Source organism: Pleurodeles waltl, chromosome 7 (assembly GCF_031143425.1).
Source record: "Pleurodeles waltl isolate 20211129_DDA chromosome 7, aPleWal1.hap1.20221129, whole genome shotgun sequence".
In the NCBI taxonomy this organism is placed as follows: domain Eukaryota; kingdom Metazoa; phylum Chordata; class Amphibia; order Caudata; family Salamandridae; genus Pleurodeles; species Pleurodeles waltl.
In genome coordinates, this window is record NC_090446.1 from 18,515,979 (window position 1) to 18,540,892 (window position 24,914).

Sequence of the window (24,914 nt, forward strand, 5' to 3'; positions counted from 1 at the left end):
CATACCACCACTCCCAGGAGACGATCCTGGCCAAGTTTCAGGAGACCCAGCGGCTGCAGGAGGAACAGTATTTGGGGTTCTGGGAGGAACTCAGAACCATCAGCACCGCCCTGGGCACCATTGTAGGGGTGCTGAAGGAGATACTTAACACCAGAAGGGACACTGTGGCACTCCAAGGGGCCCCTGACACTAGCATGGATGAAGAACTGCCCACCACCTCCGCCGGCGCTAGTGGACAGGGCGCCCCGCCACAGGACTACCACACCAGCATCCCACCCCCTGCAGACGGAGAACCACCCTCAAACGGTCCCTGAGATCCTGGAACAAGACAGAGCACAATGCCAAGACCCCGCCAAGAAATGAGACCACCCTGATTGTCATCCTACTGTCCCACTTTGTCACCCTGTCCATACTGCCCCAGGTCCACTTCCTATGCCCATATGGGCAATGCACCTGTGAGACTAATAGACTGGACTCTGCCATGGACATTCCTCCACCATCACCTCTCACCATTTTACAACCCCCCTCCAATATTTAGCACTGCAGTAAACACCCTTGAAGCACAAAACAATCTGGAGTCAGTCTGTGATTTTGAAAATGTGTATTAGCAATGACAGTGACACAATCCGTTCTCAAATGTAATGTCAACATACCTATGTCACACATCTCAAGTCCATGAGAAATGTAAGCAGATGACACACGTTGGTAACCACACCTGTGAAACCGTAATGGAAGTGTACAACTCAGTTACCATATACTGGTTGAAATCGACAGACAGGATAGAGGTAGAAGAGTGAAAGTACTTGTTGTACGCAGGAATGTGTTCTCACCTGTGTGTCACTGGAAATATTGCTGGATAACTGAGTCCCTGTTGGCAATGTCTTCTTACTCTGTTTCCTCCTCATCACTGTCCACAGGCTCCACAGCTGCCACAACACCGTCATCTGGACCATCCTCCTGCAGAAAAGGCACCTGTCGTCGCAAAGCCAGATTGTGAAGCATACAGCAGGCCACGATGATCTGGCACACCTTCCTTGGTGAGTAGAATAGGGAACCACCTGTCATATGAGGCACCTGAACCTGACCTTCAGGAGGCCGAAGGTGCGTTCGATCACCCTCCTAGTCCGCCCATGGGCCTCATTGTAGCGTTCCTCTGCCTGGTCCTGGGATTCCTCACTGGGGTCAGTAGCCATGACAGGTTGGGGTAACCAGAGTCCCCTAATAGCCACACCGGGTGCCTCTGGTGTTGACCCATCACATAAGGGATGCTGCTATTCCGCAGGATGTAGGCGTCATGCACAGAGCCAGGGAATATAGCATTTACCTGGGAGATGTGGTGGTCTGCCAAACATAACATTTGGATATTCATGGAATGATAACTCTTCCGGTTCCTGTACACCTGTTCACTCCTGTGGGGGGGACCAGAGCTACATGGGTCCCATCAATGGCACCTATGATGTTGGGGATATGTCCAAGGGCATAGAAGTCACCTTTAACTGCAGGCAAATCCTCCACCTGAGGGAACACGATGTAGCTCTGCATGTGTTTCAGAAGGGCAGACAACACTCTGGACAACACGTTGGAAAACATAGGCTGGGACATCCCTGATGCCATGGCCACTGTTGTCTGAAATGACCCACTTACAACGAAATGGAGCACTGATAGCACCTGCACTTGAGGGGGGATCCCTGTGGGATGGCGGATTGCTGACATCAGGTCTGGCTCCAACTGGGTACACAGTTCCTGGATTGTGGCACGGTCAAACCTGTAGGTGATGATCAAATGTCGCTCCTCAATTGTCAACAGGTCCACCGGCGGTCGGTACACCGGAGGATTCTGCCATCTCCTCACATGTCCCAGCGGTTGGTGCCTAGGAAGGACAACAGCGACCACAGAGTCAAACAACTCAGAGGTATGTACCCACAGTCTACATAGAACACCATTCATACACAGAATCTGGCCTGTATTTGTGTTGTGCGACATGGCCTTGGTCTGTGTGACGCAGTTGTGAATCAGGCCATGTGGGCCCCTGAAATGGCGGCTGCCTGACCTCTAAAGTGGGACAATGGGATGTGAGGTAACTGCACTGGCGTTGTACACCGTTGCGGTAGGCGATCAGAGACCGCGGCGCAATGCTGCATTGGTTAACATTGGACCCTATGGGTCCCAGGAGCCAATGACGATGTACGCCGGCGGTGATGGTACGCACCGCCGCGGACATGACCGCCGCGGACGTGACCGCCATTTTATATCTGTTCAATCACTCGATACCTGATTTTCAACAGGAGAGGACCTACACTGCAAGTGCTGCTGTGACCTCGGTCTGGAAGAGACAATGGCTTGTGCGTCTGGGGAAAGGGCCCCTGCCTTCACTGCAGAGGAGTTGTAGAAGCTCGTGGACGGGGTCCTCCCCCAGTCCACGCTACTCTACGGTCCTCCAGACCAACAGGTAAGTACACAGGGAGCACGTTATATGGGCTATGCCTGTGTGGAGAGGGCTGGTTGTAAGAAGGAAGGGGGCACAGTTCCGCGTGCATGAAGGACTGTGAATGCATGTGCCACATGGCAAGGCTAGGGATGTGGGCCACTGACTTCGATGGTGCAGTTGCTAATGACTTCTCTTCTTCCCCTGTACATTTCATGTAGGTCATCGCCCACCAGAAGAAGGATATTTAGCGTGTCATCGCCAAGGACGTCCGGACCCTGGGGGTCTACCACATATGGAGCACCCACTGCCGGAAAAGATGGGAGGACATTCGCCGCTGGAGCAAGAAGATGGCGGAGGCTCAGCTGGAGATGGCCTCCCAACGTGGGAGGGGTGTCCGTCGAACCATGACCCCCCTGATGTTCCGGATCCTGGCGGTGGCCAACCCGGAGTTGGATGGGCGCTTGAGGGCATCACAGCAGACACAAGGGGGTGAGTACAACATCATTCAGCGGACTTTGCGCGCAGTGAAGGTGTCTGGGTGGGGGAGGAGGGTTGTGGGTTTCCCTAGGCCAGGGCGAGTTCCGTAGGCTAGGCCCCTCCGTAATGCAGGCCATGTGGCACCCCACCCCACCGCTGTAGAGTGCCAAGTACATGCCCCTGTGTCATCTATGTGTGCAGATGTCGACCATAGGCATGTAGGATATATCCCAGGAATTGCATCTGTAAAGCCCAGCAGGGCGGCGTAGTGCAGGGGCCTTCTGTGTCTGTATTGTTCGCCAACGGTAGCGGTAAGCCATGCACTCAACCTGCCTTTCTTCTGTCGTCCCCCCCCTTTTGTGGTCTCCCTGTTCTTGTGTGCATCAGCATCATCAGGCGGAGGTACAGTGGCACCGGAGCACATGGAGCTGCATACCACATGGCCATGGAGGGCCACACCACGGACTCGGAATACACCAGTGGGACGGAGGGCGAGGGGAGCTTCACAGCGGTTACAGGATCAGCAACCAGCGACACAGACTCGTCCTCCGATGGGAGCTCCCTTGTGGTGGTGGCAAAATCTGTTCCCTTCACTTCTACAGGTACAGCCGCCAACCCCCCTACCAGCACCTCCCTCCCAGCAGCCCCTCAGCCTTCGCCCCGTGCCCGCTCACCCAGGAGGGTGGGCATCACCTTCGCCCCAGGCACCTCAGCCCCTGCCCCTGTCACCTCTGCTGCCCTCACTCACTGTTGGGCAGTCTACCATTTTGAATGCCATCCAGGGTGTAGAAAGGGAATTGCAACACACAAATGCATTCCTGGAGGGCATTCATTCTGGTCAGGCTGCCCTTCATCGAACCCTGCAAACTCTGGCCTCAGCACTGATGGCAGCCATTGTCCCTGTCTCTAGCCTCCCCATCCAACTTCCTCCACCCAGACCCAATCCCCTGTACACCAGCCTATCCCAAGCACACCATCAGACCAGCATGCACACAGGTCAACACACAGGGGAAGCTCAGGCAAACATAAGCACCACACATCCCACAGGCACTCACGCAAGCATCACACACATACAGACACAGCAACATCCACTGCCTCCACTGTGTCCCCCTCCTCGTCGTCTCCCTCCTCCCTCCCAGTGTCATCTACACTCTCACCTGCATGCACTACCACTACAGCCACTACGTCTCGCACCAGCACACCCACCACCACACCACGCTCACGTGCCCTCACCGCCCCCACTACCATTTACACGTCCCCTGTGTCCTCTCCCAGTGTGTCTGTGACGTCCCCTCCCAAGATACACAAACGCAGGCACACACCCACCTAACAGCCATCCACCTCACGACAGCCTCCAGCGCATGCACCTTCATCCAAAGTCACCAAACGTACACCTCCTACAACCACTACCTCTTCCTCCACTCCCAAACCCCCTCCAGCTACCCGTCCCAATGTTCCTAAGAAACTTTTCCTGACCAAGCTTGACCTGTTTCCCACCCCCCCTCCAAATCATAGGTCCCGTACTAGCACCTCAGCCAAAAAATCTCCGGGACCAGTGGTGCCTGTTGTTACAGGCATGTGGAGTGCACCGGCCACCAGGACAGCCAGTGTGACACGGAGCCACAGCACAGCCAGTCCCCCCCCGTGAAGCACCAGAAGTTGGACAGTGCCCAGCGGGAGAGGGTGAAGACTCCAGCCAGCAAAGCCGCTCACAAGGGTCCCGGGGGGAGTGTTGATTCAGCTGTGACTCCTCCCAAGGTGGGGAAGGGGAAGAAGAAATCTCCAAAGTCTGGGAGGAGTGCACGGCGGAGAAGACCGCCATCATCCCCGCTGCCCAGGAGGCCAACACCAGCCCAATCGTCACTGGCCAGGAGGCCACCGCCAGAGTCAGTGCCCAGGAGGGCAGCCCGAACGTCACTGGCCAGGAGGCCACCGCCAGAGTCTGTGCCCAGAAGGGAAGCCCGATCGTCACTGGCCAGAAGGCCACCGCCAGAGTCAGTGCGCAGGAGGGCAGCCCGATCGTCACTGGCCAGGAGGCCACCGTCAGAGTCAGTGCCCAGGAGGGCAGCCCGATCGTCACTGGCCAGGAGGCCGCCGCCAGAGTCAGTGCCCAGGAGGGCAGCCCGATCGTCACTGGCCAGGAGGCCACCTCCAGAGTCTGTGCCCAGGAGGCCACCGACAGCCACAGACCAGCTGCCCAGGAGGGCCCCGGCAGCCACAGCCCAGCTGCCCAATGAAGGACCGCCATGGCAAGCTCCACTGAACAGGGCAAGCACCCCTGAACAGGTCAGAAACTGCAAACTCAAGCACCGCTGAACGGGGCAAAGACCGCCATGGCAAGCACCGCTGAACAGGGCAAGCACCGCCATGGCAAGCTCCGCTGAACAGGGCAAGCACCGCTGAACAGGTCAGAAATTGCAAACTCAAGCACCTCTGAACAGGGCAAAGACCACCATGGCAAGCTCCGCTGAACAGGGCCAGCACCGCTGAACAGGTCAGAAACTGCAAACTCAAGCACCGCTGAACAGGGCAAGCACCGCCATGGCAAGCTCCGCTGAACAGGGCAAGCACCGCTGACCAGGGCAAGCACCGCTGAACAGGTCAGAAACTGCAAACTCAAGCACCGCTGAACAGGGCAAAGACCGCCAAGGCAAGCACCGCTGAACAGGGCAAAAACCGCCATGGCAAGCAACGCTGAACAGGGCAAGCACCGCTGAACAGGACAAAGACCGCCAACGCAAGCACCGCTAGCCCATGGGCGACGGGGGTAGTGACGCACCTGGGACCGTCACGGGGTGAATGATGCACTCTGGGCACCAGTCCCCCTCCAGAACCAGTGGAGACATGCATCCACTCCATCTGTCCTTCACAGGATGAAGCACTCTGGGCACCAGTCCCCCTCCAGAACCAGTGGAGACATGCATCCAATCTGTCTGTCCTGCACAGAATTAAGCACTCTGGGCACCAGTCCCCCTCCAGAACCAGTGGAGACATGCATCCACTCCATCTGTCCTTCACAGGATGAAGCATTCTGGGCACCAGTCCCCCTCCAGAACCAGTGGAGACATGCATCCACTCTGTCTGTCCTGCACAGGATGAAGCACACTGGGCACCAGTCCCCCTCCAGAACCAGTGGAGACATGCATCCACTCCATCTGTCCTTCACAGGATGAAGCACTCTGGGCACCAGTCCCCCTCCAGAACCTGTGGAGACTGTTATCCACTTGAGAGACTGTGGCTTTGCACTCCCCAGGATGGGGTGGGCAAACCACCCACTGTAGAGACGTGAGAGACTGTGGCTTTGCACTCCCCAGGATGGTACAGTGGGCAAACCACCCACTGTAGAGCATAGAGAGACTATGGCTTTGCACTCCCCAGGATGGTACAGTGGGCAATCCACCCACTGGAGTGACTTGAGAGACTGTGGCTTTGCACTCCCCAGGATTAAGCAGTGGGCAAACCACCCACTGTAGAGACTTGAGAGACTGTGGCTTTGCACTTCCCAGGATACATCAATGGGCATGGAGACCCCTTGTGGATCTGACGTGGTGCACTCATCTGGCTGAGGTGCCCCCCCTTCCCTTCCCCCTGAGGTGCCTGTTGTATTTCTATCTGATGCCCCAGCAGTGTTCTCTCCGTTTTGATCAGGTATCTGGTGTGGGCCTCGCCCAAGCATTTTGGGCCCAGTGGTCCACGGACAATGAATGGTGCATTACCTGCACTACTAATCGTGATGTATATTTTGTTTAATGTGTATATATATATCTGTATATATTTGGTTACTGGATTTTGATATATTACAATGGTTCCACTCATTTCCTTTTGTCTTTGCATTCTTCCGGGGGGGGGGTTGGGGGTTGTTACTGTAATGTTTGGATATGCATTGGTGTGTGTGTTGTAGTGGGTGAGGGTCGGGGTGGGGGTTGGGAAGTTGGTTGTGTGTGTCCCTGTCTTTTGCCTCCTCCTCCCCTATGTCGTAGGTGCAGTACTCACCGTTGTCTTCGCCGCCGGTGTTGATGATCATCGTATAGGAGCAGGAAGACTATTGCAGGAAGAATATGGAGTCCCGGCTCCATGGTGCCCTCCTTCCTCGTGGAGTGTGTAGAAGTGAGCGTTTTCCCTTTGAAATGGCTGTTTGCGCCATGTTTTTATCCGCGGTGAATCCGCCCAGGAAAAGGTGGCGGATTGGTAGGTTGTGATACTGTGGGTGGTACATTGTCTCCCGCCTGTCTGTTGGCGGTGACCGCCAAGCTGTTTTTTCTGTACCGCCATGGCGGTCGGAGTGTTAAAGTGGCTGTCTTTGTTGTAATGACCACCTATATCTTTTAGTAAAGTTGTTTTTTAAATTGTCAGTTTGTAAATGCCACTTTTAGAAAGTGGGCATTTTCTTGCTGAACCCATTCTGTGACTCTGTCTGCTTGGCAATTCCCTGTCTTGGTCAGACTGACAGTTGAGCTGTTTGTGAATATCCACTAGACAGTGACACAAAGGGAGCTGGGGTGTAGCCTGCATATCCTGATGGGCCATCTGGGCTAGAGTGGAGGGAGGAATGGTCACTTACACCTGAAAGGGCTGTGCTTGCCCTCACAGAATGCAGTCTTGAACATCCTGGTGTGAGCCTCAAGCCAGGTCTGGGCAAGGCAGGATCTTGTGAACTACAGAGACTTCCCTTTGAAGTATGCCTACTTCAAAGGCAGAAAGAGGTATAAGTAGGGAACCCTAAACCCCAGATTTTTAGATTACTTCTGGAAACAAGAGGAACCTCTGTCAAGGAGAATAGCTGAAGAGCTAGAGGAGGAGTACTGCCCCTTCGCCTGTGGCCGTGCTTTGCTGGGTTGGCTTGCAAGTGCTGCTTTTGCCTGAAAGAGGACAAAGACTCAAGTTTGTGGTATATTCCTGCTTGTGAAGTGTCTCCAATGGCCTGAACTGAGCTTGCCTCCTGTTATGAAGTCTCAGGGCCATCAAAGACTTCCTCTGCCAGCACCCATACACTCTGCTGAGACTCCTACCCTACCAAGTGGTGCCCTGTCATCAGTCACTGGGTCCTTGAAAGGTGAAGCTGGTAGAATCAAAGGTGGAAATCCATACACAGGAGCCTTGAGGGGAAGATTTTGATGCACCACCTGCAATGCAGCTGTAAAAATGATGCGCTACCCGCATTGTGGCTCAAATTGATGCACCACCTGTATCGTGGCTGGGAAATTGACACATCACCTGCATCACGGCTGGAGAAATGAGGCAACACCTTCTTGCGGCTGCTAAAATAGATGCAAACCCCACACAGCACAGATTCTCATCCTCGTGCGGCCGGATTTCACACGCAACATTGCTGGGTGTCAAAATCAACATGAACCTGTGCAGACCTGAGGTGCCCGTCTGGAAATTGATGCATCACTCTCTTACAGAAGATAAAAATTACTCATTGCCTACCTGACCTGCGAAGAAACAATGCACTGCCTCACTTGCGGGTAAGGAATTGACACATTGCTGACTTTTCCAACGTACACACGCCCGTGCGGCTTTATTTTTTATACAAACAAAGTATTTTGTGTAACAACAACTTTTACATTGTTTTCTATGGAGTAAGACTCTTTATTTCTAAAATGTCATAACTTTACTTGTGTATGTTCGATTTTTGTTGTTCTGATCTTGTTTGATTTAGATAAGTAATGGTTATTTTGATAAACTGATGTGGTGTCCATTTTATTGTGTTTTCCCAGTATTACTGTGTCTGTTGGTACAAATACTTTACACATTGCCTTTGAGATATGCATGACTGCTTGTGCCAAGCTATCAAGGGAGTGAGCAGGGGTTATCTTAAGTGTGTATCTACATTGCCCTCCATTGCACTCTGTCCTGCTTGGGCAGAGTGCAAACTGACAGCCAACCTGAGACCCCATTTCTAATAATGTTCCACTGTTTTTACAGGAAAAAGAAGAAGAGAGATGCGTCTATAGTTAGCAAGTATTGCCGGGTCAGCTGAAGGTTTTTTCAAAAGAGACATAACTTTAGCCTTCTTCCACTTACTTGGTACCTGCTCCAAACACAGAGATTGATTAGGAAGATGCCTTATGTGGGGCAAATTGTAATCTGCTAATTTTTCCCATTTTCTTGCTTGTAGAGGATCTAAAGGTGAGCCAGACATAGTGGCCATGCAATACTAAGGAAGGACTCTTCTGCTATTGGCTCAAAACCTATATCCCCATAATCTCTGCTTGACTCCACAAGTGCTTACACCAAACCTAAATGACTCCCGTCCATATGCAGAAAGCGGGCCTTGCCTCGTCTCCAATTTGTTATTGATGTAGAGACCCTCAAGGAGATATTTTTCACATTGTCTGGCAATGTCCTGTAGTTCAAGATTTTTGGAATTATATCACAAACTATTGGAGTGCCTACGCTCATCGGCCTAGTTGGACCATAGGGGGAGGAGCTGGATTTTGTTTCAATAAAAATATTTAATCCTTAAGCAATATGTGGAATCAAAGAAATCTGCAGCCAGTGGGAACTCTGCACAGCTGCAATAATTTCTCTGAATGTTTGCACTTATCTTAGTAAAATTCCAGCACACAACGGCCCATGAAAAGATATCTCAGTCCTCCAAGGTCTAATTATGATGACAGAATAAAAAAATCAAATAGTGAAGACACCAAACACAAAAGTAAGAGTTAATATGTTTCAATTTAATCTTCTGCTTCATCCACAGTATGTATATTCTAGGTGAGATATCTTAGAGTCACTTAAATTTAGTTAGCAGCGATAGTGTGTTCAATCCACTTCTTGTAATTGCAGACCCTGGTGTAGACTCCAGGTTGGTTCTTCTGAGCTCACCCGTATCCCCAGGAGACAACACCCTGAAGCTCGCTGTTGCAGGCCGCTGGGCCACCGGAGTCACCCTGATGGAAAGAGACATTTAATAATACACTGTACTAGTTATGTTGATGATTTAAACAAACATGTTGAGCATCGAAGTGTCATATTAGTCTGTATAACAACAGGAGTAATCAACAATGTATAATGATCAAGGGACATGAATAGCCAAAAGTCCATGCTCTAATGTAAAAATCACATGCACTCACTGACAAATTTGGAGCATGTAGCAACTCAGAAAATAATCAGAAATATCAACACTTCAGTTGAATGAATTTCCAGTTAGGAGATGTACTGACTCTGCGCCACCAAAAGGTGGCTTACAGTCTGTGCACCACGAACGGGCACCTTTGGGGCAAAGGGATTCCTATGGTCCCTTCTCAGACATCCCAGTGTAGGCAAGTGTGGTCATTAAATGCACCTGCAGGAAGAACTCTGTTCTCCTTTGAAAATCTGGCTGTGTTGTCATCTACAAAGTGCAAGACAGACTTCCTGCTTCAAACAGTTGCTCCACTGTTCACTAATGCGCTGCTCTGAGAACAGGCTTGAGTATGTAGCTGCACTCAGGGTAGTGCATTAACTGTAATAGGGTGTATTTATTTACTGATGAGCTCAAAAATCAGTGTACTGAACTCCATCTACTGTCACATCAGCTCACCCCTGCTTGCTAAATTAATAATGTAATGAAATCTGTTTCAACTGCTACCGGTAGGCTGACTGCTTGCAGGAAATGTATGGGCGTCATCCTCAGAATTTGGCTTCTGTTGCCATTTCTCTGGCAAACATTATGTTTTTGTCTCAGGAAAGTGTTTTAGCTGCCACCTGTTACCATCTCCCGGTCCAATTAAAGCAGTATTTGCCTTTGATTTATAGAAGCATTGGTCAAAAAACCTTTTTTACATCCACAAAATATGCCAGAGTAAAAACGCTACTGAAAGTAAACTGCTTCGAATTCAATCATACAATATGCATTAGTATTATACATTTCTCAGCACATCAATGCATGAACTGCAGTTTTTACAACAGAGGCTGCAGTGGATTCCAGTTATCAGTTCACCACTAATGGGATGTGCTTCACAGTTTCCTCAGCAGCCATCTTGGAAGGGGCAGTTCCTCATCACATCAATGCATGAACCACAGTTTTTACAACAGAGGCTGCAGTGGATTCCAGTTATCAGTTCACCACTAATGGGATGTGCTTCACAGTTTCCTCAGCAGCCATCTTGGAAGGGGCAGTTCCATGTCTCCTGCTCCATATCAATCCTATGTGCCATATTCCAGATTGCAATCAGGAATTTTGCAGCTGAATACACAACAATACTGGGCAATAGCAGGGACCGTATTTTTTTCCTATTTTCTTGAAAGTGCAAAATTATATCCATGGGAAGGTGTAGGCGTGATGGGCGGCTTGCAGTTTCATGATTTTTTTTTTTTTTGCCAAAGATGTCCTGTGATCCCGCAAGAATGTCCTTACATTGTGCCGGGCCTAAAGTGGCAGTTACTTATTGATTTATGATAGAGGTATATCACACACCTTCTCTTCTCTTTTCACTGGTCCAAAGGTTCTAAAGTAGAACTCCCTGGATTGGGAAAGGATATGAATTGGGAGGGCTGCAGCCATTTTGTTTACTGCAGTCTCTGTGACGGCAGAAATTCACCATCCCTGCAGCCTAATATCCTGTCCATTTTGAGCAGGTAATCCACCTGCAGAGATTGGACAATTACAATTGTGGAACCCTAGAGAAAGTCCTGGTAACTTCACTGAATTTGCTAATATGATTACAAATATACCCATCTCTAGGAAAAGGACCCGTACACCCTCTTTTCTGGAACACCCACATGGATCACCCAACCCGGATTTGCAAACACATACAATCCACTATTCTTGAAGAGTTTTGAGGTTCTTAAACTCCAGTAACTGAATTCAAAAGTCCTCATTACTGAATATGTGAACAAAACACTATGTGAATGGGGGAGCAATACCACTGAGAGTCAAAACTTCCTTGCAATAGTGTTACAAACATAAATGTTGCTTTAAAAATGCGTCCGTTACCTGGCACGAGTCTTTGCCTCCCTCCAAGTATCCAATACATAACATGTTACTGGTGGTTTCACCAGGATATGCTTTCTGGCACTGTTCGTCAGTGAGGATTGAAGCATTGAGACACTGGAGGAGATCTGGGTAGTTACCTGCAGAAGATCATGGTGGTAGGGTTACTCATTCTGAGAGCAATAATCCTCGCAAGCATTAACCTGTTTGCATTGTTCATCAATTTTAAAGAGACAGCATTGTGTTTATAAATTGTCTTCATCTGGCGCATATGGTTAATTATTGGAAATAATTAGGGAAAATATTATCATTTAAAATGTCAACTGTGCCCAGCTGATATGAAGTCAAGTATGAAGCCATGTTCACACATCCGCACAAGTTAAAAGAGATTGGTGAAGGCCTCTGTCTTTAGTGAAAGGTGTGCTGCTTGGTCAAGCCCATTCTTAGACAGATGACAGGAAGCTGCTGCTGATGGGGATGCAGCTTACTCTGTCTACCTTTATAGGGAGAGCCTGAGAGCACCACTTCTCCTCTATCATCTCCACCCCTTCCTATTCCTCTCAATAGATCCCCTCCAGCATTGCAGACCAGCTGCTCAGCCTTGGCTTATACCTCTGCCTCTGGAGGGAGGAGCTCAAGGAAATATCCAAGCTGAAACTGCTTGAGAGCTTCAAGCTTGGCCCAGTTCCTGGAGATCCTTAGACTAAAGCCAGGTCTTGAGACAAGTAGGTGGTTCGTGGAACAATGGACTCTTTCACAAATAACAGTCTGGAAGTATGGACAAGTGAGTCTTTTCCTATGTGAGGCAATTGGGGTAAAAATGTGTAGCAGGGGCCTAGTATGGCAAGAGCATGATGTGGGAAAAATAATATGTTCTCTTACATCACAACTGATGCGTTGGCATATTCTTTCTGAATTATACCTGTCCAGACCCCACTCTGGCCACTGATAGAGGGACAGCAAATTAGTGATTATCTATCCACTTACCTTCACAACTTTACCTGCTTGGACACACTTTCCTTTAGTGCAGGTAATATTTATATTTGCATATATCAGGTACAGAATTGCAATATTGCAATATATTCTGATGTCTATTTTATCTGCTAAGCACCACCATGTATAACATTATTTATAAAGAGATACTCTGTACAGAAAGGTTAGGTACGGTGTACTCACTGCCACTGCTGAGGGTGTTGCCCCATCCTGAGATCAGACAATCGTTTCCAGCCGGTGCACATCTGGTGGGCAGGGGGATTGACTTAATGCATGCGCTGAAGGTGGCGGGTGAAGACAGTTTGATCAGCATGATATCATTGTCAAAGGTCCAGGAGTTGTACCTTGGGTGCCTGATCACTTTGGCTGAATTGATGAACACTTCATCTCCTTTAATAACTTCAATGTTGTATTCACCCAGTCTGACTTGGATACGGCTGTAGAGGGAAGATTGAAAGTTTATAAAGTATTTCTTTTATACACAAGTTAGATAGCTCAGGAAAATGTTCATTAGTCAATTATAGCTTTGGAGATAAATTGTGGGGATGCAGTTTTAGCCATCCTTAGACTTAGCATTTGCAGTGAAAGACAAATGCAATGTCTTGTTGCTACTTGTCAGGTGGGATATGTTTTACTCCTAATTTACAAAAGTATGCATGCAACCTTTGACAGGATGTCATCAAGGACAATAGTTCCAATCTTGGGATTTTGTCAACAACTAATGCATTCTCTGTTTTGTAGTATTTTTTTTAATCCATTCAATTAATTAAACTAACACACTTGATACCAGTTATTTGGCTGTTTGAAGCACAAGGCTGGAAATAGCATCTGTAATGTTATGGAGTGAGATGTACACGCTTACCTTTGACACCAGGAAAGGTTCCTGTAAAAGGGACTGGCACTGTTGCAATCTACCTAATCTGTCCCCCCTATGTAATTTTTTGAAAAAGTGAGAAAATCTGTTCAGGAGATTTGAAGATTGTTGCCAAACTAGATATCAACATTTCCCAAAGGCTGGTTGCAAAATGCATGTGTCTGTGGTGGCACAATCTATGAGTGGCAGAATGCCCTGAACTTGGTATCTTTTTAACCCATCTCTGCCATTATAACATGTGTACACATCACAAATAGTGTTGCCAATACTGCCAAACACTGTGTGTGTGTGGGGGGGGGGGTGCACATGTGTGTGTGTGTGAGTGTGTGTGCATGTGTGTGTATTTGTATATCAAGGAAAGTGCCCCTAACATGTTTCCTTATGGTCTGTGAAAATATTCATGGAAACAGCTGTTGGGAGTACATTGGCACCCTGGCATTTGTTGGGTTAATGTCAATCTAGTTGCCACATACTACAACAAGCATTGACAAAGCAAATTGGCTAGCCTTTCACAAAGCTATAGTTACCTAAATAAATGACTAGATTTCCTTTTCCAGTCAATTAAGTGTTTTAAAAAGACTGCAGTCCTTTAGAATTTTACTAGATGTCCCTCTCAAGTCAGAAGCTACTGTTTAACAAGACTGTCAAAAAGCTACAATAACTCATGTTGTTACTAAATTTCCCTCTTGAGCAAGACCTGTTTAAAATGTCCTTGATAATTTGTGTGTGGGGTGTCTTCTAATAAAGTGCACTTGATTTCAATAGGATCAGTAAATATGGTATTAGATCAAAATATAGAGTTGTAAATATCAAAATACAGAAATATTGGAAAAAATATTGTGAAACAAAAATATTGTGATGCAGAAATATTGTTGTCAAGAATATCATGTTTTTAGGTAAGTAATATCATTGTTGTTACTACTGTTTTCAATAATATAGTTGTAAAGAACATGTTTTTATTATTTTAATGGGTTTAATGTGTTTCAGATCATATATTATTTTATGTTAATATTGTTTGTATAATTGTTATTTTTTTAAACAAAGTTTGAATTTTAAGTGATTTAGAATTTGTAATTTAATCATTAATTATAATTTGTAGTGTTGTGAGTTTTTGGGTTTGGAGGGGGATAAGCTAGGAAATAAATTAAATAATAATTAATTATGAATTAATTATTGATAAATTCATATGTTTTCATTAAGTGAGTAATATTAATTATGTATATTATGTAATACTGTGTAAATAATTATATATTTAGGTGCAGGTTGCTACATTTTTAGGGGAATAGAATGGGAAATTAATTAGATAATTAATACATTATTTTAAATTCTTTATTAATTATTTAATTGCACGCTATTTATGTAAATTATGTATTACTTATTTATTGTAATAAATTCTATGTGCAAGTTGCTGCGTTTGTAGGGGTAAAGGGTGGAAAGTTAATTAGGTAATAAAAGACAATTATTTTTTTATTTAATATTAATTATTAAATTGATTATTAAATATGGAAATTATGCAACAGTGATTTATTTTAATTACATTTTAGGTGCATGTTCTTAGGTTTTTAGGGGGATAGGCAGGGCCACTGTAATTGTGTGATTATATGGTGATTTTTGCATAATTATAGATTTGCCACATTTGCCATGTAATCCATCATCTGCAACATAAGCAGATTTTAACAAAAAAAATATTTCTTGCTTAATCGGTTCCAAAGTTACTAAAATGCCAATGTTGGTATATGATGATGACTCAATATTGCAACTTTCTATAAATAACTTGTTTAATATGGAACACTTGTAAACACAACCTAGTATATATAGGTACTAGCAATCACTAGTCAAGAGACTTCTACCATATTGTTGGGAAACTGTTTTTTAAGTGGCAGTATATTTCTGTCCCAGTAAAATGGGCACTGCCTTATGCTATGCGCTGTGGTAGGAGAAGTAAAATGATATTCATTACTAAGTGACCCTATCAGGTTAGATGCAAAAGCATTGAAATTCTTATTCAAAACTGTAGTTCTAGTAGTCGTTCCTCTTAATCCTCACAATTCAAGTGCAAAAGTGTTGCAGCATTTTTATGAAGCTGCAGTTTCACTTGTTGTTAATAGAGGTCCACCTCAGGTCAGAAGCAGCTGCTTCAAAAGATCTGTACCGAATTGAGGGAGTGTTGCTTCAGTATATACATTTGCATACATTCTTTTGCTATTTTAATAATTTGTGTTCTTATAGGATTATTTATTTGCCAAAGCTGTTTTCATAATAATTAGTCAAAATTACAGATTTCAGTATGTTTCCTGATTTATTTAAAGTTTGTGATCACACCCTATTATTTTAAAAGAGCGTTAATTCACTGGTAAGTACAACATAAACATAAACATAAAGTGCCAAGATAAGCTATTTTATTTTTTCAGTGGGTGTAAGCTTTGTCGTTGATTTGAGAGGAGATGCAGTTCCACAAGTAGTTACTAGAAGGCTCTATCAAGCCAGAAACAAGTAGTTGACAGGTTAATCATAATCCTGTGAAGTTGTGGCTTTAATTTAAAAAACTTCATATAGTCTCTAGATAATCTAATGCCCTTCTGCTTATTTTCAGTAGAATTAAAATATACTGAAACTGGTTTAAAATGAGGAATGAACATTGTAATTTACGTACATCTGTTAAGAGTTTTGAAAATAATTGATGTACCCCTGCTATACATAGAGACTTTCAGTTATTGGGAAGTGCCTAGAAGTTTCTATTTTTGACAAACTAATTTTTAAGTCTCTATGTACATGTGCAAGGGAAAAATGCAGTTACTGAAAGTGGAGCCATGAATGGCTGGAATGGGCTGCTCTGTTGATCAATACTTCTGCAGATGTAGGAGGGAGTATAATTCAAGTGACGTGTCAACAGACCAGTGGTGAAAGAGTGTTGATTGGGGGCCCCTGTATATGTGAGAATTTTTTGTATGATATTATTGGGAAAACATGAGTCTGGAAAGGCAGCTGAAGCCGTCCTTATCCCAGTCCTAAAAAAAAGGTTAGTAATAAAAGTACAAAGTACAGAGAACCTAATACTTTCTTATCACAGGACACTCTATGAATAGCTCAAGGGGGCTTACTGTGAAGAATGCACGGGCCTTGCTTGGTTGCTATTAAATCTGCAAAGAATCATGAAGAGAACTTTGATCAAAAAGGTTCATACAATGCCTTCCCATTTGAGCAATGAGTTGTCATACTATCCTTATGTAGCAGGCAAGTGCTAAATCACATTTACCTCTGAAACACATCTTTAGGGGGGATGCTTTTTGTAATTGTTGGGGTTGTTTGTCCATACAGCCAATGTGCAGCTACAAAAATAAAGTTCATCTCTAAACCTCCTCCTTATCATAAACTAAATGAGTTTGGACATTGCCATCAAAAGCCTTAAATGGATGTTTGGGGAATAAATGAAGAAAACATTAATTACAGCTGGTATGGAGTAAGTACATGTACTTTGCATTCATGTAAATTGATTGCATAACATAGTGATTAATTGTCCAACTTGCAACCCACCATCATGAAAATGCACTGCAAGCACACAATGAATTTAGTAGAGCATGGTTGCTCAATAATGTGCAGACCATACTAAGTGGGGAATCCAATTCCCTTTTTTTTCCTTTTAAAATATTTTTACATTTTTCCTGAAAAAAGTGCAGCTGCTGTACCTTGTGCTTTACAGTATCTCATGATAAACAGAATTTGATGACTGATGACAGCACAAAAATTTTAACCAGTTTTTTTTAACTAGCAAGATGACTTACGATTTGTAGCAGTGAGCGGCGGAAACAACCCATTCATTGTTAATCAGAGACCCACCGCAGTAGTGGTAGCCAGAGTTCAGAGATGCCTGGTAGGGGACAGAGCATTCACGGCAGGTGTACCCTCCGACGATTTTGTCGTCATCTTCGAAAAGGAAGGCCACTGGAAACAAATATAGTGTGAATGTTTGGTAAATAAAGTCCATGAATCTATGTACACAGACAACCCATTTCATATGTGTAGTCCCAAAAAACACATTTTTCTAATTTTTATAGCTATTTTCACATACTGTTCCACTTGGTTCCTCTTATGTTTACTGCTTCGTTCAATGGAATTCATTTTACAGAGTAAATGAAACTGTACTTCCATAACTGGATTTCCCACCATTTTGAACACCTGTTCCTCAAAAGGAACTCCCAATTGTTATTCCCACCCCAAAACACAACCAGAATGACCTCTATGTCAAACCACCCTTTGTCTGTGTAATATTGAAATATTGTGCTACAGTAATATCATAACAAAGTTATTGAATACCAAAATATGGGGACAGCAAGTATATAAAGGTAATTACTCCTCTATGTATCTTAAATACTTACAATGGTTCAAGGTACATAAATATTGCGTAAAGAATAGTAAATCTATGCATAGCTGTGTATAGGTACCTTGATGTCATTTGTCTATATTTTGGCTACATTTGATTTGACAATTGACTGTTCTTAGAAACATAGGGCATATTTGCATCTTTTTTTAAAGAGTGTTCAGCAACAAATCACTAGTTTACACCTGCAAGGTCAGAAAAAGGCTTTTTGCTACAAGTCAAAGGGAGCCCAAGTGAGTTATAGATTTAAACATCCATCCTTCAACATGTAAGTAAACACAAGGATACAACTACATGCATTGCTTGGTAATGGTACTGATCTTGTTGAAACATAAGAGGTTGCACAGGAAGCTGATAAGTGTCCAATTTGGCTCTATCAATGTGATGACATCCTCTCAGCCTCAGGCATGCCAACAAACAGGCACCATAGTGTCAAGGAGGACAGTATGGAAGAAGTTCCATCTGTGTCAGCTTGACCAGCAGATAAATATGGAGATGATGGTGAAGGCCTGAGAACTAGTGCCTTACCAGTGACTTTAAAATCTGGGTTCCTGACCAGCTGAAGGATCTAAAGGTTTTAGTTTCTGCCTCTATAATTATTAACAAAGTACATTGTAAGAGTTTTTAGTTTTTGTGTTATTTACTTGTCTGGACAACTCCTCACGTTCATCTCTGCTCCTTCTTGTTCTTATCACAACCAAATAGTCTTTATGAATGTGGGAGAATTCCATCTGAAAACATCTGTGGTCCGGCATCCTTCTTCCTAGCCATTCACCTACCCTCCTGAGGCCCCAGAGTACCTGGGACCTCTTAGATGAATTAGCCACTCCCACTTGTAATCTGTGCACTCTGAATGAGCTAAAGAGGGCAGTGCAGTTACGCACCTACAGAGCTAATGGAGAACAGTGGAGACCTCACTGTTAGAAGAGAATCCATTGTTTTTTTTCTATGCGCCTATGTCAGCTGCAGAATGCCTGGTCTAGCCATAAGACTGCCTGGCAGAAACTGGACCTTGAAAAACCACTCTCTTTGTGAACCATGTCAAATAGTTACATGCGTAGACACTGGGATTGCAACCCTCCCCCCCCCCCTTAGATAGCAGCACCTTATATTTAATGACTCCATCATGTTTCATGGCATCTGTTGGACTAAGTTCATAGATCAGTGCAAATACACATGATATATAGGACAAATGGCTGCTCAGTATGTTTATCTACAAGGTTTTCCCCTTTAGTCAAATGGTACTTCCTGCTGTCAGAGTGCCTTCAGCTGTACAATGTTTAGTGCTCTGATAGATTGTCTCTGCTTGGCCTTTCCCCTTATAAAACCACTGTGGACATATTAGAAGATAAATAAATACATAAGTAAGTTACATGTTCCCTTTTAGTATATATTATAAAACAGAAAACTAATGGAGGGGCAACAGAGTTTTATACATCGCATTGTTCTTGGGGGTCCAAGAGAACCATCAAGATGATTTTAGTAGCTCACCCACTTTTAGACAGGGCCTGGGATTGCAGAGGGACCTATGAAGATGCGTGTGATATGCAGGCAGCGTCAAGGGTATGGATCTTACAGAGTCCATACCCGTCACTCACTTCACATCAATGTGCTGCCTGCAGGGCTTTAAATGTGTTTGCTCCTATCAGGTCTAAGATGTGGCAGTAATTAAAAACCTTGAAATGGGTCACTGCCTAGTCCTTACTTCATGTCTTTAAAAGGAAAAAAAACTGTGTTTGAATTTCAAACAGTGATTGCAGAAATCTTTGTGGCATTCTTTAAAAGCAATGAAGTCTCTGTTAAGATTACATTTTAGCTTCATCTTGCGTGCCTTAAGAGCATTTTGTTTCCACATATTGAGGTTCTGTAGCTATGAACTTTTATGTCAACCAAATCTCCTCTAGGCATCTGGATGGGCTCTGGTTGATGGTTGTGGCTGAGTTTTCATGATGAGACATAAGTAAGAGCTCTGGAGATGAACTGAAGGTGGTGGGAATTTTTCAACGTGCTTGTCAGTGTTTCATAAAGATGTCCAGACTTCTTGCACATGGCCACTCTACAGAGGACACTTAGCGATGATCACATATATGGCAAACAGTGTGAAGGTGTTACAGAGCAGTCACAATATTGACAGCACCAAAGAAGCATAACACAAAATGCAGGGGTGAAAGCTGAGTTGGTGGGATGTGGGTGAGGAGGGATGAAAAAGTGAGGAGATGAACAAATGAGCCTGGGGAAGATGAGAATGGGAAGACAGTGCAGTGAGAAGTGGATAATGATAATGTGTGGGGAATGGAGATGGAGTATTTAAGAAACGCGGAGGACAAAAAGGGAGAAAGAGTGAGAGACAGTAGAAGAAAATTGAATGAATGGCAATAAAAGTGAATGAGGCACTCCAAAGACCATTTCCCTTTCTGCAGATGTTAGCAAAGCTTAATTCTGTGCCAAAGTTTCAGATCTGAAATATTTTCAGTTCTTATTATTCACAACAAGACCACTGGTACTTGTTTATATGATACTGATAAAAACATAGGCAGGCCAATAGGTTTTGCTAGTTTTTAGGAGTGTGTCTGTTGTATAACATGCCTGGGTGCAATAACATACAACTCACAGAGAAGCACACACATACTGACTAGGTGTCATGCTTTGTGAAGCACAGCACTTTAGTTTTCATGTTTTAGGCTACATCCTTAAACTGAGCGGCAATGCCACTCGGAAAGCTTTCCTAGTTACATTTCTTTGCCATTGCTCTTTTAGAGACCCCCACCTTTTTAATCCCACATGACACAATGTCTGTCTAGGATGATGACCACCGTAATCTGGTCATTGCACAGTGTTGGAGCTTCACACCCCTCTCAGACCATATGTGTGGTGCTCGCACACTTAGGACACAGTGCTTCACCAAGTGAAGTTGGCTCCTAAATTATGGGTTCCGCACTACAGCATCAGGTTTCCGCTATGTGACTCCCCTTGTGATTGGGAGAAGTATCAGATAGAGGATCTTTAATTGCTGATGGTGTTCTAAACCTATTCTGTGTGGGAGGGAAGCATGTGACCTTGTGTTTCTGTTTTCTGCCCTAAACTGCCCTAAGTAGAAACTGTACTAAAGGGGACAGCATAGTCTAGAGTTTTGCACACAGGCCCTACACTAGCAGGCCATACCTTTCCATATTCCTCAAAACTAATATTCCTAACATGTCCTATACCACGTTTTAGAGACCCCATTCCACTCATCCGCCTTAGTAAGGAAAACCTCTCTGCTTTTTGGAAAATCTCAGACTGACACCTCTATCATTTTTGACTAAGCTACACATCTGCAAGTTGTGTGAGGATAGAGTCAATAGTCATCTTGAAAGGAAGGTGAACAGTTTAAAAGTTTCATTTAATAATATTATGGAATAGTTAGTTAGCTCACCAGCCACTCCCACGAAGGCAAATAGCAGGAAAAGATGCATGACTGTTGGGAATTAAAGACTGATAGAGATGCCGGAAGAAGGCTGGAGTATTTATCCCAATGAAATAACTCCATATTAGTCATTCAAGTCTACTGCATCTTCTCACTTTTCCAGGTGATAATTTAGTATGTGTACATTGGGTCATTTTTCATGTCAGGGCCTGGAAGACCTTGATCCAAGGGAATAATCCGAGAGCTAGGTGATACACAAAATGATCTAAAGTAAAGGTAGGATATGGAAACAGGATTAACATTTGGATATGGTGTTACTTTTATCACATAAACAGTTTGTGAAATTCTATTCTCCTCAAAGATGCTTTGCAAGTATCACAAACCTTTATAAATGTATTAAGTTAGCAAGATTTGTAAAGTTTTGGGTTTAGTTTTTCACAAATAAACAATTTGTGGATATTTTTCCTGTAAATATTTTTATTTTTTATGCTCTGTATGCTCTGGACTAATGCCAGTTCCTCAAATAAACAAAAACATTTCTATCACAAATTACTGGAGGGCTTGATTTCTAAGAACACGTTGCTCCCTGGCCATCAAGTGACTGTACTTTGTGATTTTTTACCATTTTTAACAACACAATGGTAAGAAAAAGTCCACAAAAGCTTCTTACATGCGCAAGAAATGAAATATGAAGAGGGCTTTCGTGAATTGGAAACAAGATGTCATTCAAAACAGTTGACTAGGGCTGGATGAGTATGAAAGATTGGCATGCATTTAATATATGGAAATATGGACTGTTTTAAATATTAATATTTTTCATAATGTAAGGTACAAATGAACAAGCATTGCCTTAGCACACGAAGAAGACAAATAATTGCAAGTTTTCTATTATTTTTACTCTTATTTAGTTAAATAGAGTAAAAAAGTACAAAAGCATTGTTACATTGCGTTAACAATTATATCCAGATTTCAGATTTTTTGGAACTGGTGTTTACCGTTCAATCATTTGTAATCACTAGTTTAAGCAACCCCAAATATGGGAATCTTTCACTAATTGATGCAGATCAGAAAACCTTTGGAAAATTACTACCGAATAGGGCCCACCAGCTGATAAAGACTGAGGTAGTACTAAGAGATGCTATAGTTGGGTTCAGGAAAGATGTTGCTACCATAAAACTCAATTTTCTGACTATACATGATCTTTGCAAAGTATTAAAAATTAGGAAAGGTCAGCGGTGCCTAAGACATGCACGTTGTAGCTTTGGTTTGACTATGGGTCTGGATGCCCTGATTTCTTCTGAGCTATAATATGGCTACTCTTTACAATTAGGATTTCCCAAGTCCCTGTCATAATGCCTTCCGACTACCCAGAACCCCACAGTGTGACTAATTATGAATCGTCCCCGTCATCAGAATATCTTAAAGAGCTTCATTGATTCACTATTCACAAAATAATTTTGGTTAAAGATCTTCAATAAGTTTTAGAAACCTTTCTAATTAGGGTCTGATCTACCTTAAGCTTCTTAATATGATGAGGCTCTTCCTCTCTTGGCGTACATCATTTAACCTATTTGGCAGCCAAGCATTATAATAACCCATTGCTAGAACAATCGGAATTGCATCTCTGAAACCATGTGCAAGAAAAAGCTCAATTGTAGGATTTCCAGCTCTGATTAATCTGGCTTGGCATCTGCCTTTAGTCTGTTATATTGGCTTCTAATCACCCTTTTGGGTAGCAAAGGTGTGCTATAAGAATCTCACTCACTCTGCTGGAATATTTGGGACTTCTGCTGGCAGCACACAGGATACTTTTATGTACCTGCATCTTCTCCACTCCTAAGCATGTGATAAGATCTCCACCTAGGATCTTGAATCCAGCTGATTAAACTAAAAGTAGAAACCATTATTGAAACAAGACGGACATAATCTTTAAAATGACCTCAGATTGCACTTTGGACTATGTTGATTGTTTTTGCATCAGACATCATGGTTGGTGTGTTTCATGTATGTCCATCAAAATACCATAAGAGCCCACTTCTGCCACCTAAACTTAGCAGTCTCTCCAATCATTCATTGAATCTATCTTTGCCATGGGCCTGGTAAAGCATTTGATTGTTTTATGGCTATGTTTGTGCTGTACAAATGTAAGATACATACATAAAAGAGCCCTCCAAAGGTAGGAATTAGTGCAAAAGAATCACAAGCCACTGGGGCCTTTTTACAAAGGTAAATTACAAATCTAGTTCTGACCCCTTAATATACCTCCGCTAAAAATTGTTTTCCAGAGATTTTGATTTGTGGTTTTGTATCATTGAATAAGTAATTTAGTGTGGGTAGTTATTGCTAATCAGGGCCGTTTTTTTCTGAATGGTCCTTTGAAAAATGGCAGGTGTGTTACAATGATGATGCAATATTTCAGGAATCATGAGACCTATATACTTCATTTTGGTGTCAAAACATAGTTTTGGGTGTCAAGTAGTCTAATAGACACAGAAAATAACGTCTCAGAGCAACTCTCCCACCATTTCCCACGACGGCGGCTCCATAATGATGTGTTTTAGCCATCATAATGGTAATGTATTTTAATACTGCTTTTTTTGTTGCATGTTTTCCGTTGATTCAAATTCGTAAACATGAACAAAGCAAGTGGTAGCAGAGGATCTTTGCCTTCTGATGGAGAGTTGCTATCTACAAAATCTGAGGACTCCTTCAACAAAGAAAAATGTGTCATACGCCAAACTAATCTAACATCAACTGCGGCGAGACAGAAGAGACTTTGAGATGCTGCAGAAATACAGCAAGACAAAGTTCACAAAAGATTGAAACTAATGGGTACATCAAACACTTTATTATTGTAACAACAAGTGCTACAAGTCTTATACAATGGAAAAAAGCTTGGAAAAAATTCATCCAAGAATGGCAGAAACCAATGAATCACAACAAGAATCCGAGATTGCTGAGACAGAGACGGCAACCAAACCCAATGGCCATCCACTAAGAAGATCGATGGCTACCCCTCATCCACCTCCAACAACTGATCAGACAGCAGAGGATCTTCATTGTGTTATCTGTGGTTTAGGCAAAACAAGGGCCAAAAGGATTGATGAAAGACCAGAGTATGTGAGTCTCATAGGACAAACATGATATTATCTGCAGCTAGTTTCTTCCAAGATGAAGTGTTTATCCGAGTGGCTGATCTAAATAGCGAGCTGACTGTATTTGCAGTATATTTGCATGCCCACCCGAATTGCATACGTGCATACATTAAAAAATATGAATGTACAATGAGCTCCAGCGGCAACATACCCATCAGACTTTAGTTAAGTTTGCACTCTTTGAAAAAGCAAATTAAGTTTAAGAGTTTTAAAGCCACTTTTTAGTGCTGTCCACGTATTCACAACCAGTGAGATCAGAGAAATATTGGTCAACATTGATGCA

The 24,914-nt window shown here is 43.9% G+C and overlaps 1 protein-coding gene across 1 annotated transcript; it reads right to left on the reverse strand.

Moving 5' to 3' along the window:
* Positions 1-9,732: 9,732 nt before the first annotated feature.
* Positions 9,733-21,525, reverse strand: LOC138247129 (anionic trypsin-2-like). Its single transcript, XM_069201870.1, has 5 exons — positions 21,486-21,525; positions 17,475-17,634; positions 13,002-13,255; positions 11,829-11,965; positions 9,733-9,801 (listed from the first exon to the last, which is right to left on the reverse strand). The coding sequence occupies exons 1-5, from the start codon at positions 21,523-21,525 to the stop codon at positions 9,733-9,735; spliced, it is 660 nt and encodes a 219-aa protein (XP_069057971.1).
* Between the last annotated feature and the right edge of the window lie 3,389 nt (positions 21,526-24,914).

Excerpts from the sequence above, each read along its gene's own strand:
- LOC138247129 (XM_069201870.1), bottom strand. The coding sequence starts at position 21,525 with ATGCATCTTTTCCTGCTATTTGCCTTCGTGGGAGTGGCTG. Across the intron at positions 13,256-17,474 it reads GCCGCTCACTGCTACAAATC|CCGTATCCAAGTCAGACTGG; the intron begins GTAAGTCATCTT and ends TTCCCTCTACAG. Across the intron at positions 11,966-13,001 it reads CAACACCCTCAGCAGTGGCA|GTAACTACCCAGATCTCCTC; the intron begins GTGAGTACACCG and ends GATCTTCTGCAG.